This window comes from Carex rostrata, chromosome 30 (assembly GCF_964058835.1).
Source record: "Carex rostrata chromosome 30, lpCarRost1.2, whole genome shotgun sequence".
NCBI lineage: Eukaryota > Viridiplantae > Streptophyta > Magnoliopsida > Poales > Cyperaceae > Carex > Carex rostrata.
Window position 1 is genome coordinate 4,047,666 of NC_135947.1, and position 13,101 is coordinate 4,060,766.

General features: G+C 31.7%; 2 protein-coding genes across 3 annotated transcripts; one reads left to right on the plus strand and one right to left on the minus strand.

The window, feature by feature from the left end:
• The first annotated feature begins 4,932 nt into the window (after window positions 1-4,932).
• Window positions 4,933-6,518, plus strand: LOC144546901 (large ribosomal subunit protein eL37z-like). Its single transcript, XM_078295487.1, has 4 exons — window positions 4,933-5,066; window positions 5,153-5,288; window positions 5,718-5,819; window positions 6,295-6,518. The coding sequence occupies exons 1-4, from the start codon at window positions 5,064-5,066 to the stop codon at window positions 6,342-6,344; spliced, it is 291 nt and encodes a 96-aa protein (XP_078151613.1). The 5' UTR covers window positions 4,933-5,063; the 3' UTR covers window positions 6,345-6,518.
• A 2,995-nt stretch (window positions 6,519-9,513) lies between these two features.
• On the minus strand, window positions 9,514-11,884 carry LOC144547102 (F-box/FBD/LRR-repeat protein At1g13570-like). Of its 2 annotated transcripts, none has more exons than XM_078295710.1 (4): window positions 11,744-11,884; window positions 10,499-11,518; window positions 10,025-10,186; window positions 9,514-9,933 (listed from the first exon to the last, which is right to left on the minus strand). In XM_078295710.1, exons 2-4 carry the CDS (start codon window positions 11,456-11,458, stop codon window positions 9,703-9,705), a joined length of 1,353 nt encoding a protein of 450 aa, XP_078151836.1. In that variant the 5' UTR covers window positions 11,459-11,518; window positions 11,744-11,884; the 3' UTR covers window positions 9,514-9,702. The 2 variants fall into 2 exon arrangements, with proteins under 2 accessions (XP_078151836.1, XP_078151835.1); XM_078295709.1 differs by having other exon boundaries at window positions 11,677-11,869.
• Window positions 11,885-13,101: the final 1,217 nt, after the last annotated feature.

A 13,101-nucleotide genomic window follows, 5' to 3' on the forward strand; every position in this document is an offset into this window, starting at 1 on the left:
GAATCCAAATTCTTCACAATCACAATGTATGCTCTAAAAGTCTCTAACCACTAGGCCACAAGTAGACATGTGATATTTTATGAGAGAGGGCTGGACTATATAAAATGTTATAAAAAAAATTAATTAAATTTCAATATACATACTAAAATTTAAAATCATAGAGTGGCTTAGCACATGTACGGATGAATTTAGATCCGCCCTGTACATAACTTGGTATTAACACATATGCAGATGCACGAGTTGGCAAGTTATACAAACTAGTAAGATTTTTAATTATTAAAATAACGATGTATTTTACTAAATCACAACTTTCAAAGGTTATGTTTTGATTTTGCCATGATTTACCTGGGTAATCATGGAGCAGTTAATCGGACAGTGACGGAGCTATTTGCCAAATTAAATATATGGAGTATATATTCTATTTATTATTTTATTTATTTATTTTAAGGATTATTGTAGCGTGTATTTTAATTTTTATGTAAATCTAAAACTCAATTTTTTTTTATGTAAATCTTATCTTAACAGATAACCTATGGTTATTTTTTTAAAACTTAAGAAATATAGTAGCTTTTTTAAATTAGAAAGCGGTATTTTAGTTTGTTTAGTTTATTAATAAACAAAAATAAATAAACTGCATTAAATATATATATATATATATATATAGAGAGAGAGAGAGAGAGAGATAGGCTAATGTGTTTCCGGTAGCATATGGGCCGAAATGCTACCGGTCCAAATTTGAAATTTCAAAATCCAAAAAGTCGATCTGAACCGTTCATCTTGTTCTCCATATTAATATGTGCTTGGAGACCAAATTTTACATTTTTCTGAAATTTTTTACTATTTATTAAGCCACTTTGAAAATCGCTGATCCAACGGTGGCTTAACCAAACAGTAAAACCGTTGGATCAGCGATTTTCAAAGTGGCTTAATAAATAGTAAAAAATTTCAGAAAAATGTAAAATTTGGTCTCCAAGCACATATTAATATGGAGAACAAGATGAACGGTTCAGATCGACTTTTTGGATTTTGAAATTTCAAATTTGGACCGGTAGCATTTCAGCTCATATGCTACCGGAAGCACATTACCCTATCTCTCTCTCTCTCTCTCTCTCTCTATATATATATATATATATATATGAGGAGGGATCAAGTTACAACACTTTTTGAGTTACAACAAGCATTTTCTACATTTTCAAAGTCCAAATTATCGATCCAAACTGTTAAATGTGATCTCTACAATAACATGTGCTTGGAGACCAAATTTACATTTTTTGAAATTTTTTTACTATTTATTAAGATGAGTACAAAATTCAATGGTATGAATTTGACTAGTTTTTGTACCCATCTTAATAAATAGTAAAAAAATTCCAAAAAATGTAAAATTTGGTCTCCAAGCACATTTTATTGTAGAGATCACATCTAACGGTTTGGATCGACGATTTGGACTTTGAAAATGTAAACAATGGTTGTTGTAACTCAAAAATTGGTGTAACTTGATCCCTCCTCTATATATATATATATATATATATATATATATATATATATATATTATCCTTATTAAGGAGTTTAATGTCTAGATCCTGCAAGGGTTCTGATTTAATATTATTTTTTTCATAATGATGCTCAGCCGTTGAATTTTCAGATCGCACATAGATGAAATTTTCAAATTATGAGCTTCAACACTTAAGTATGCACTGGTCGCGCCGCATATGATCCCAGTGCCCGTAGACCGCGCGCCACACCCGTGGAACACGCCTTTGAACCACGCACGGCACCTGCAGATCGAGCTTGTGCACCGCGCACCCTTTTTCTTTTTTTCTGCTGAAGGCGGGATTCGAACCCAGTTGGGTTATGTTGGTGCCAAAATTCTTACCACTACATTAGAGTTCACATGTGTTATCTTATAGATAAATATAGTATTTAACTATTTTTCTCTACAAATTTGATTTAAATTATCTCTCCTCCTTATTAAGGAGCTTAATGATTTCTACTACATAATTTGGTCCCGTTGCTGTGCACAGACACGATTACTAGTATATATATATATATATATATATATATAGAGAGAGAGAGAGAGAGAGAGGTAGGCTAATAAACAATCGATTGTTCCTAACCTCCCGTGCAACCAAGTCATTTTCGATTTTTAAAGTCTAAATGATCGATCCAAACCGTTAGATGTGATTTTCATATTAAAATGTGCTAGGAGACCAAATTTTACATTTTTTGGAATTTTTTTACTATTTATTAAGCCACTTTGAAAATCGCTGATCCAACGGTGGCTTAACCAATAAGTAAAATCAGAAGCTACCGTTGGATCAGCGATTTTCAAAGTGGCTTAATAAATAGTAAATAAATTAAAAAAAATGTAAAATTTGGTCCCCTAGCACATTTTAATATGGAGATCACATCTAACGGTTTGGATCGATCATTTAGACTTTAAAAATCAGAAAATGATTTGGTTGCACGGGAGGCTAGAAACAATCGATTGTTTATTAGCCTACCTCTATATATATATAGTGTGGCTAATTTGCTACCGGAAGCACTTCGGCCGAGGTGCTTCCGGGGTTATATTTTAGTGTGTGATGATCAAACAACAAATCTAAACCGTTAGATGTTCAATCTATTATAAAATCTACTTGGAGACCAAATTTTACATTTTTTGGAATTTTTTTTACTATTTATTAAGATGGTTTGAAATCGCTGTTTTTTAATGGTGCAGAATTTTAATAAAAACAGCGATTTCAAACCATCTTAATAAATAGTAAAAAAAATTCCAAAAAATGTAAAATTTGGTCTCCAAGTAGATTTTATAATAGATTGAACATCTAACGGTTTAGATTTGTTGTTTGATCATCACACACTAAAATATAACCCCGGAAGCACCTCGGCCGAAGTGCTTCCGGTAGCAAATTAGCCACACTCATATATATATATATTAATAAACAAAAAAAATAAACTGCATTATATATATATATATATATATATAAACTATTATTTTGCTGGTGGACATATTATAAAAGAAAAAATTCTCATAACAAAATGACATATTTTCATAAAAAATAGACCAATGAAAAGAATAATTACTCAACAATATCTATGAATGATATTAAAAAAATATTGGTTTTAAATTAAAATTATTAATAAAAATCAATTGATATGATAAAGTTTAATGGGAAATAATTTCAACTTAGTGCAGATTGAACATATCATAATAGTAGCTATATTATACACTCTATATTTGTTAGATAAAAAGTAAATATTCAATTGCTACAATTGAAAACATATAATAAAATTAGAAATGTTAAATTAATATGTTTCATACTTTATTCCCGCTCATGACCTCCAGATAAACTATATTTTTAATATACACTCCTAAGGTATCGCGTTTCTCTTTTTAGATAATAGAATAGTACCTGACAAAATATTTCTTTAAATTTTAAATTTATATTTTAGTTATAAAAAGTTAAGTCAAGACACAACACATAAATTTTGATAGGCGCTATCTTTTCCTATAAAAAGAAAAATAATTTGCAGGTAGAATGACAGCTCAGGAAAAATAATTGGCAAGATTGATATAAACGAAAAAAGATACAGGGTAAATTTTGTCGGATATTGCTAAATTTTATCTTTTATCATGAATTGATCACTTAAATTTAATTTGTCTTTTTATATCTATTGAAATTTTTAATTGTTTCAATCGAGTTATTCTATAAATTTTACATCTAAAATACTAACTAAATATGCTCATTCATCCGCGTCATTATTTTATTATTTTCTTGAACTGAAAAGATAACTGAAGGACATATTCTATTAGTATTTAAATGAAAAAGTTACGGAGCAACTTGATTAAAATAAATACAAAATTCAATAACTGTTTAGGTACGATACTTGATTTACAGATTATAAATATAAAGCATCCTGTTATTGCGGCATCTAAAATAATTAGTTTCAGCTCAAGATAAAAACAAAAATACTAATTTGTAAAGTTCACAATGCAGATATTGTTGATAAACTTATATTCATTTCGATTACAGAGTATAAATGTTTATACTCATAAAATTATATCTCGCGTGATTTGATTCCAATCAAACAAACTCTGTGGAAGAGGTAGCGTAAAAAAAAAAAATTATTATTATTTTTATTGGCAAAGAGCTCGTAGCTAAAGGGCGGAATCAGATTTTCGAACTATAAAAATTAAATATATATAGAATCAATTATATAAAATTTTCTTATAGAGAATGACGATCAATTTTACAGTAACATAATATTTTATTATAAATTATATAGAAATCAATATATTGATATATTTTTTTGAAAATAGAGATCAAATGACTTCCATTATTAATTCTTACATTAGCTCTTGCATAGACACGTCTAATCTTTTTTAATATGTCTTCCATAACAAATTGACAAACCTCCCACAAGTTCGTAGTCTGAGATATGTCAAACTTTTAGTTAGTCTAAAGCTGAGCCAAATTCTCTTCGGTATCTATTCAGAATCAGAGACGGATTCATAATTTCCGTCAGAAGAAACAAGAAATAACAAATCAGATTTAAATAACTTATTGAGTTCAAATCTATTAACTAATGAGCACTAGATAAAAAATAATGATCTTACTTACAATTTTCAATACTAGAATTTTAATTTCTAATACTTTGACTTCTAACTCTAACTACAATCAGAATTCAAAAATTTATTATAACTGTAACTTTAAATTTAACCCTAATTATAGGTAGAAGTTTAGAAGAGAACAAAATTAATCCGAGTCTATAAATTTTCATAAAGTTTCAAAATGCAGTTCCCTGGCCCTATTGTTCAGCACAGGGAGACCTATATTATTGTGCTTTGAGATTCGTAAAGAAGAAATTTAAACTGTTCAGATTTTTCACATATAACTTTCGGGGATGCGAATTCGTCTCCAACTCTCCTCAATAAGTCGTTAGAGGGCAGTTCTGTCATTTGACAGGAGGTTTAATCAAAGAAACACCGTATATAATCCCTCGCCGCATATCACTAGGGTTTTTCTCTTCCATTTAGTGCGGCGGCGCGAACCAAGGGAAAAATGGTACGTACAATCCTGATATCTAAAACCCTAGCTAGATAGTTATCCCGAACGCTTAACGATAGTTTTTACCTCTTCTTGCTTTCTAGGGCAAGGGAACGGGAAGTTTCGGTAAGAGGAGGAACAAGACGCACACGCTGTGCGTGAGGTGTGGCCGTAGAAGCTTCCATCTCCAAAAGAGCAGATGCGGTTCCTGTGGTTACCCCTCCGCTCGCATCCGCAAGTGTATGCCAGATTTGTTTCTTTTACAGTTTATTTATTCAATTTTGGATTAGTTTACTTGCTCATGGTTGATTATGGTGTGGGGATGTATTTTTGATGAAATTTTGTTTTTAGGTTAAAAATCTGTAGGCGTGATTGTTTTGATCTGATCTCTGCATTACTGATTGGATAGGTATAGGACACATTCAATTTACTAGAGATGTTGAGACAGGAATATGAAGTCTCATTAAAACATAATTTCTGAATCAATTTTGTGTATTCTATTTTAATTTTGCAGAATTAAACACCCCTACTTACTGAATTGCAACTTAATATCTTTTGTATTATTTGCCCTTGAAAAAAATGTGCACTTGAAATTAAGGTTTACCCATCTGATTGGCCTTCTTCTAAGAGTTTTGCATTTATTTGAAGCTAATTTAATTCATTGTGCAGATAACTGGAGTGTGAAGGCAATCAGGAGGAAGACAACTGGCACAGGAAGGATGAGGTACCTTCGTCATTTACCTAGGAGGTTCAAGAGTAACTTCAGAGAAGGTAAAACTCCATTTTCTTTCATTGAGGTTTTGTAAATTGTGCAAAATGAAGTACATGAAGACTTGACAAGTTATTGCCGCTGTAAAGTGGTCTTTGTTTAAGCTGAAGTGAATTGAAGCCAAAATATTTAGCTTTTTTTCCAGAGTTTGCTTTAACAAGTCAGGCAACTCATGTTGTCAATATAAACCCAAATTACTAGTCATTTTCTTTTCAACTTACATTAATTTAATTAGTTGTCATATGCCCTAATTAAGCAATATAGTCATTAGAATTGTCCCAGAATATTTTCCAAATTTAACTTGATTAAAGCACTTAAATTTCTTAACCAAATTTAATTTGATAAGATTATGCCATCTTAATCATATTTTTTGTTCTCTTGTCTCCCCCGTGTATTTTGTAAAAGCTTTTGCACTTAGGTGAATGTTATCAGATTTTGGAATGGAAAATAAAGTGCTTTTCCATTGAAATGTAACAGGAACTGAGGCAGCACCAAAGAAGAGAGCTGCTGCAGCTGCTTCAAACTAAGTTATATTTTGGATCTGTAGTACACAAAGCTCAGAAGCATTTTGTTTTTATTCTGTTTGGAATTTGCTAAAATCTGTATTAGTTTTTTTAAGAGGACAGTAACTCTCATTTGTTTATTTTCTGCTACATCACAAAAGTTTTGACTTGCATGAATTTGAGAGAATTTATTTCTATGCAAGTGTATGTGTTGCTGTTTCGCCAATTTTATGTTTTGCCACCCCGACCAAGTACTCCACTCATCCTCTGCAATTAATTGAAGATGCAATTTGCCTGAAGCAAATCGTGGTTGTATAATAGAAACAGAACCATGGAAGATTCGATAATTACAGTAATTGAAACAGATGAACAACGCAACTTGTTGGACCGTTCATTTTTTAAATAAAAATATACCACTTGTATTGACATTGAATAGGTACAACTTACAACATGTGAAAAATAATATAAATGTGGGCATGAACCTCATCTTTTATATGAAAATAAAAATAATACATTAAGTACGTGAGATAAAACATAAACTCTTAACTCGTATTTCTTACGAATTTTAACTAAGAACCACATTATAAAAATAATGTTGTTCACTTGTTCCTTTGATAAATTATAAAATACTCGTACTTAGAAAATCTATGTTATTACATAATGTATTAAAAGTTTATATAAATATATATGTATGTTAAATATGGAAGTAACCAACATATATCAGAGACATACGGAGGAGAAAGATCTAAGAAGGATCACAAATTCATAATACAGATTTTTGTGCACTAATTAACAATTCGATTAATTTGTTTATAAGATAGTTTCTATTAAGATGCTATTAATTATGGAAATAAATCAGTTGTGAGTAAAGCTAGGGTGTGATGTGCTCACCAAGAGAGTTTGGTGAGCACAACTCCCAAAGTATATCGGATCGATTTCAAATATCGAATTCAAACCGTTGAAATCCATATACTTCATGAGTGATGCATGTACACGCAAAATTTTGAAAGTTTCGAGTTTATTTGCTACAAGGTCAAGCAGTCAAAGGAATGAACATTTTATAAGTTAATTTATAAGTTATTTTATATATTCAAATTTTATAAGTTAATCTATTTTTATATTTTTAAATTTACTTTAATGGGGTTTGCATTTAATTTGTATAGTTCACGCTCTTAATCAAAATCAGTTTCCATTCTAGTGACTGTGAAATTAATTTCCGTATTGCATATATTTCTTTGTTTAAACTTTTTTTTATTAGCGTGCATTAAATGCTCATGAGAGTCAAAGATAAATTTAGCAACAAAAAAAATCTCACTGTGCGTACTAATACAATTCTTGCTCTTAAATTAGCGTTTTCCATTAAATAAGTAAATTTGTATGATTTTCCTTCTTAACAATGGGCGTCTCCCTTCATGCTGATTGATATCACATAATTTTCCAAATAAAAGTTGACGATTTAAAATAACTAAGATTTCATATAAAAAAACAAAAAAATTAGTTCTAAAGGGTCAAAAGATAAGTTTGGATTGCTTAAATGGAGTTTGAATGGATTGAAGCACTGTTATTAAATCCGAACCACACCAGGTGGTTTAGCCGAAATAAATCAGAATCGGACTAGTTTCCAGTTTTGTATTATGGTATTCATATTCATCATCTAAATGTCACTGTTGTTGTTATTGTTTGCAAAATAGGAATTTCACATTGTATTTCAAGCAAAGAAAGCTTTCGAGAATAGTACGGACATGTGCCTTTTCGGTAAATCAACCAAAACATGTCATATTGATATCAATATTGCAAGTGTAGTTGACGAGATCGACTACGACTACGAGCCCCTTTATTGCTACAACTACAGTCCCCCTTATTGCTATGACTACGAGTACGAGCCCCATGCTTACTTCAACATGGTATCCTGGAGTGAATTTGTGATTCCTGTGCTGTCTGAATCTGTACCGAGATACCTATGGAAGCAACTCTGGGAAGAGAGAGAGAGATTACCGTGCTTGATTTGGAGATGTATTTCCTTACTGATTACAGAAATTCGAATAGCCATGGCTATCATGTCTGGTGTAACAACGTCACACTTGGAGCTGTTGATACGTTGATACCATGCAATGCAACCATCATGTAGATTATACACCTGTAATAGAATATCAGGAAAAAAAAAATTCCTACCAGTTACTTTGTCAGATCAATATAGTTTTTGTAATATCAAATTAAATTGTTCTTCAAGTATGGAATATCAGAAGCAATCTAATCTTCCAAAATAATTTGACATGCATATATGGGTACACGACCTGCCAAGATCAACAAAGCCTCTATTCTCTACACATTCATTATGTAGAAACATAATCTCATACAAATACAACCAGGTCATAAAACATTTCAAGAACGTTGTTTTGCAGATTGTGGCTACCGAAAATACAACCCGCGTCTCTTCCTTAGCTCACATCACCATATGAAATTTCATGTTCCAGTGTGGGCCAATTATTGATAATGTTTTGCTATTGTAAGTACGCACCATCTTAGAAGGAGGTTTCTTTGAGTGATTTGAATAGAAAGGAAAATGTGAGGAAAATGTGCTTTGATGTACTAGGCGATTTTACTATTTTTATCCTTTAGAATTCGGGAGGGATTTTTATATGAATTTGATCCATTCGTTTCAATTGTACGTTTCCATTTAAAATATTAGGACTAGTACTTTTTTCTTTCGAAAAAAATTGTGATATCAATCTGCATAAAAGGAGACCCTGTATGGAAAAGTGATTTATTTGTACCAAGAGAGTACGGGTTGTACCAATTCCCTTAGCAGAATGTTACTGGATATAGCAGCTTAATATAGCAAAAAATAAGCATTTATTGAGTCTTATCTCCACATTTTTAAATACTGAAAATTGGCAAAAAATCCTAAACGCATAAGTTGGTTTAAAAATCAGATAAAATTAAGAGGACATGCATTTGAACTTTTGAAGTCATAAACTTAAAACACAACCCAACTGCCAGCACACGTGCCTGACTCTGCACAGTACACAAGCTCAAACTGATTTGGGTTTAGTAATAACCTCTGATTCAGTTATAGAAAACAAAAACATTTTAACAATTCATAGCAGTAAATACATTCTCAACTGCTCTACTGAAATCCAATGCAATCCAAATTGATGTATGACCCAACATAACTATTGCAAGAACTCCCAAATAATAGAAAATTATACCTGAATTAATTAGTTGAGACAACAAAAACAAATATAGTATTCCAACCAAATGTAAACAATATTAAATCACAAAATAAATGCTGACTTACAAAGCCATATTACTACTAATATATATTAAGTTTTAAGTAGCAACAAGCAAATTACAGAAAACTCCAAATCAAAAACTCAACCGGTCATATTTTTAAATATTGTTTAGTACTTTCGTACTTGGACAAATGGAACTTTAGATTTTTTAATTCCTTTGTACAATCCATCAAAGTATCCACCAATCGTCGTACCATCTTATCATATATCCAGTACTTTACCTCAACTATCTCAAGCTTTTTGTTTGAAGATGCTGCAATCGTCAATGAGGCGTTAGTTAACTCAAGGGATGAAGATGCTCGGTTTTCATCATAAGACAACTGCAACCAATAACAAATGAGGTCTTTACTTAAACCATGCAAGTGAAAATACTAAGATGAAAAATTTCGTAATATTGGGGGAAAAACTTACACATCCTTCACGTTGTAGTATTGTAAGCTTCTTTAAGTTCGGCGAACTCTTTAGGACCCAAGTTACCATTTGAAAACAGGAAAACATACAAAAAGCAACAGTGACATTCTCCAGTTTCTCAAATATTTGCAATTCAAGCGGCAATACATGTTGTAACCATTCCTAAATTTGGAAAGTATATACAAAGTCAGAACCAAGTTAAGCATTGAATTTAACACATATCAATCAAGTACAAATGTAGTACTTAGAATATATGAGCAGAAACTTTTCATAAATACACACTTAACTTTATTTTTTTAAATTATTTATTTAAGCATTCAATCAGAATTTTGCTATTGTGCAGTTAGATTACACTAATTCAGGACCTGTTGAAGGCGTACAATATAAAATAACATAGCTCCTACACCCTTTTTATCAGGTTAAGATCTTACAGAAATTAAAATTAGCATTACTTACAAAATGAGAATATCATACCTTGTTCCAAACGCACTGGAAATGTAACTCTAGAAGCTCAACATTTGCAAGGAAACGAAGAAAAGTAGCCATTCCCTCCAAGGAAGTGCTCACGTAATTATCACGACTCATTAAACATGAGGATGTTAGAGATGGCATGTTTATAGTTGTTTTATATGATGATGATAATTTACCATCATACAAAAATGAAAGGAGATTAGGAGTACTAATAAACAATTGGGTTCCTTCTATCATACAATTCACAATAGCTAGATGCTTTAGACATTCATGAGAAATTATGCATTCACTGAAAAAGCAAGTATCTAGCCTAAGAAATTCTAGAACTGGGCATCCAGAAAGAAGGTTCTTCACATGCTTAGGGTTAAGATCCACTGAACAAATGTTTAGCTTTCTAAGGTTAGGAAGATTTACAATCTGATCAGGTGAATCTATAGAAATTTGATAAAGGTATAGTTCTTCTAATGATGTGCAGGTGTAAATGCACCATGGCTCGGAACCAACAAGCGAAAGATGGAGAATTCGAATGTTATGGTTCACGGCATAATGGATCCAGTCTGTTTCAAACCCAACATCCCTTGAGCAGAGTCTATGACAAAACAAACGAAAGACATCCAAATCCAAGGGCTTGCGCCTCAGCAAGAAAGTGTTCACAAATTTTACAAACCTCCGAGAAACAACTTTCTCCCTAAAAGCATCATAACTTTTCATATAAGGACGATCATCATCATCTTCTGATTCTGAAAGTATCCGTCCTTGAAACAAATCAAAATCATCGTCAAAGGTGAAGTCAAAATTGAAGTCGAGGGAGGGTAAAGAGGTCCACACGTGCTGCCACCTCTTTGACAACACGCATGTTCGCACCGCCTCTTTTGCCTTCAAACACTCTAAGATGCGGTGAAGTATCGGGTCAGGCAACCCGCTTATGAAGTCACAATTTGCTATGCTTGAGATATTAGTCATCTTCGTTACGTTGTTTAATTAGCAGCTCTCAGAGGCATTTCCTCGAACACCTTTCAGTTTCTAAAAACAAAAAAACAAAAGCACAATAGCAACTTCTTCAAACTAAGCCAAGACTCAAGAAGATGGTATTCACTAGAATAAGGGAAATACACAAATACTAAACGATGGCAGTATCCGACACCGAAAAAACTAAAATAAAAGGAAAGAAGTGAAATTACATTACTCAAAAGGATTGTAAACCCTAGGAGCAGCTGAAAGGGGAAAAATCGCAGAATTAAAATTCACCTGCAAGGAAGGAAAGAGACTTTTTCGATTAGATTTCGGCCGTGGATTTGAATATCCCCGCTTGAGAATCAAAGTGGCGAAGTGAAGTGCGATTCAGATTTTGGGTTTAGGTTGAAGGAAAAAGAGATTTTCATTTCTTTTCATTTCTAGGCGACAAACCTTTCTTTCTTTTCTTACAGTTGCCAAGTTCATCGGTTGGGTTTCACCGAGTTCACATCACAAGCGCTGCCTTCTTGGCCCAATAAAGGCCCAAAAAGAAAGTAAATCCCCTTCTATTATCCTTTCAATTATGTCATACAGTTCAAATATGATGCTACATTAACTATAATTAGATAGTTCGGGACCTTCGGGTCAATTTTAAAAAATAAAATAAAATCCAGCTAGTGAATTGATTTAACTCTAAGCATTATTTGTTTATAAATTAGATTGTCTCGAGTTAAAAATTAGTGAAGCTATCAACCTCATACTAACCCAAATTTGAATCAGCTCGAGCTCTAAAATAGCTCAATTAATAGCCTTTTGTATTTATTATCACATTATTTAAAAAAAAAAATCCGTTTTTAGATATTTTTATTATGGAACTAACTACCAGGGTGGACGCAAGATTTTTGTCAGGGAGGAACAGAAATTGGATTCAAATAGCTTATTGGGTTCAAATCCAATAACTAATCGGATACTATATATAAAATAATCAACATAATAATTTAGCTACCTTAAATTTTGGATATGTAAAAAAATTAAAGAATATACTCTTTTTTTTATTATTTGAACCCGCAGGTGTATGCATATATATATATATTGAAGATAGTTTAACAAAATTACATGAGTGAGTCTATGGTACTATGCATATCACGGGTTGTTACCGTGCTACGGCTCTATATTCGAGTTTTCAAATCCTAACGGTCGATCCGAACCGTTCATCTTGTTCTCTATATTAATATGTGTTTGGAGACCAAATTTTACATTTTTTTGAAATTTTTTTACTATTTTTTTAGATATTTAGAAAATCACTTGATCTGAAAATTCTGGACCATCCAAAAACAGTGATTTTTAATAAATCTAAAAAAATAGTAAAAATTTTTCAAAAAATGTAAAATTTGGTCTCCAAACACATATTAATATGGAGAAAAAGATGAACGGTTCGGATCGACCATTAGAATTTGAAAACTTAAATATAGAACCGTAGCACGGTGCCAAATCGTAATATGCATAGTACCATAGACTCACTCAAATTACATTGTTCATTTGTTCCAGATGAAATTAAATATACTGAAATAAGACATTGAAATAAATAAATAAAAACTATTGAAATAAATCCTACAATAACTTCACTCCCCACCCTCTTTAATTTCTGGTGA

Excerpts from the sequence above, each read along its gene's own strand:
- LOC144547102 (XM_078295710.1), bottom strand. The coding sequence starts at position 11,458 with ATGACTAATATCTCAAGCATAGCAAATTGTGACTTCATAAGCGGGTTG. Across the intron at positions 10,187-10,498 it reads TCCAGTGCGTTTGGAACAAG|GAATGGTTACAACATGTATT; the intron begins GTATGATATTCT and ends TTCCAAATTTAG. Across the intron at positions 9,934-10,024 it reads TACTACAACGTGAAGGATGT|TTGTCTTATGATGAAAACCG; the intron begins GTAAGTTTTTCC and ends TATTGGTTGCAG.
- LOC144546901 (XM_078295487.1), top strand. Across the intron at positions 5,289-5,717 it reads CTCCGCTCGCATCCGCAAGT|ATAACTGGAGTGTGAAGGCA; the intron begins GTATGCCAGATT and ends TTCATTGTGCAG. Across the intron at positions 5,820-6,294 it reads CAAGAGTAACTTCAGAGAAG|GAACTGAGGCAGCACCAAAG; the intron begins GTAAAACTCCAT and ends GAAATGTAACAG.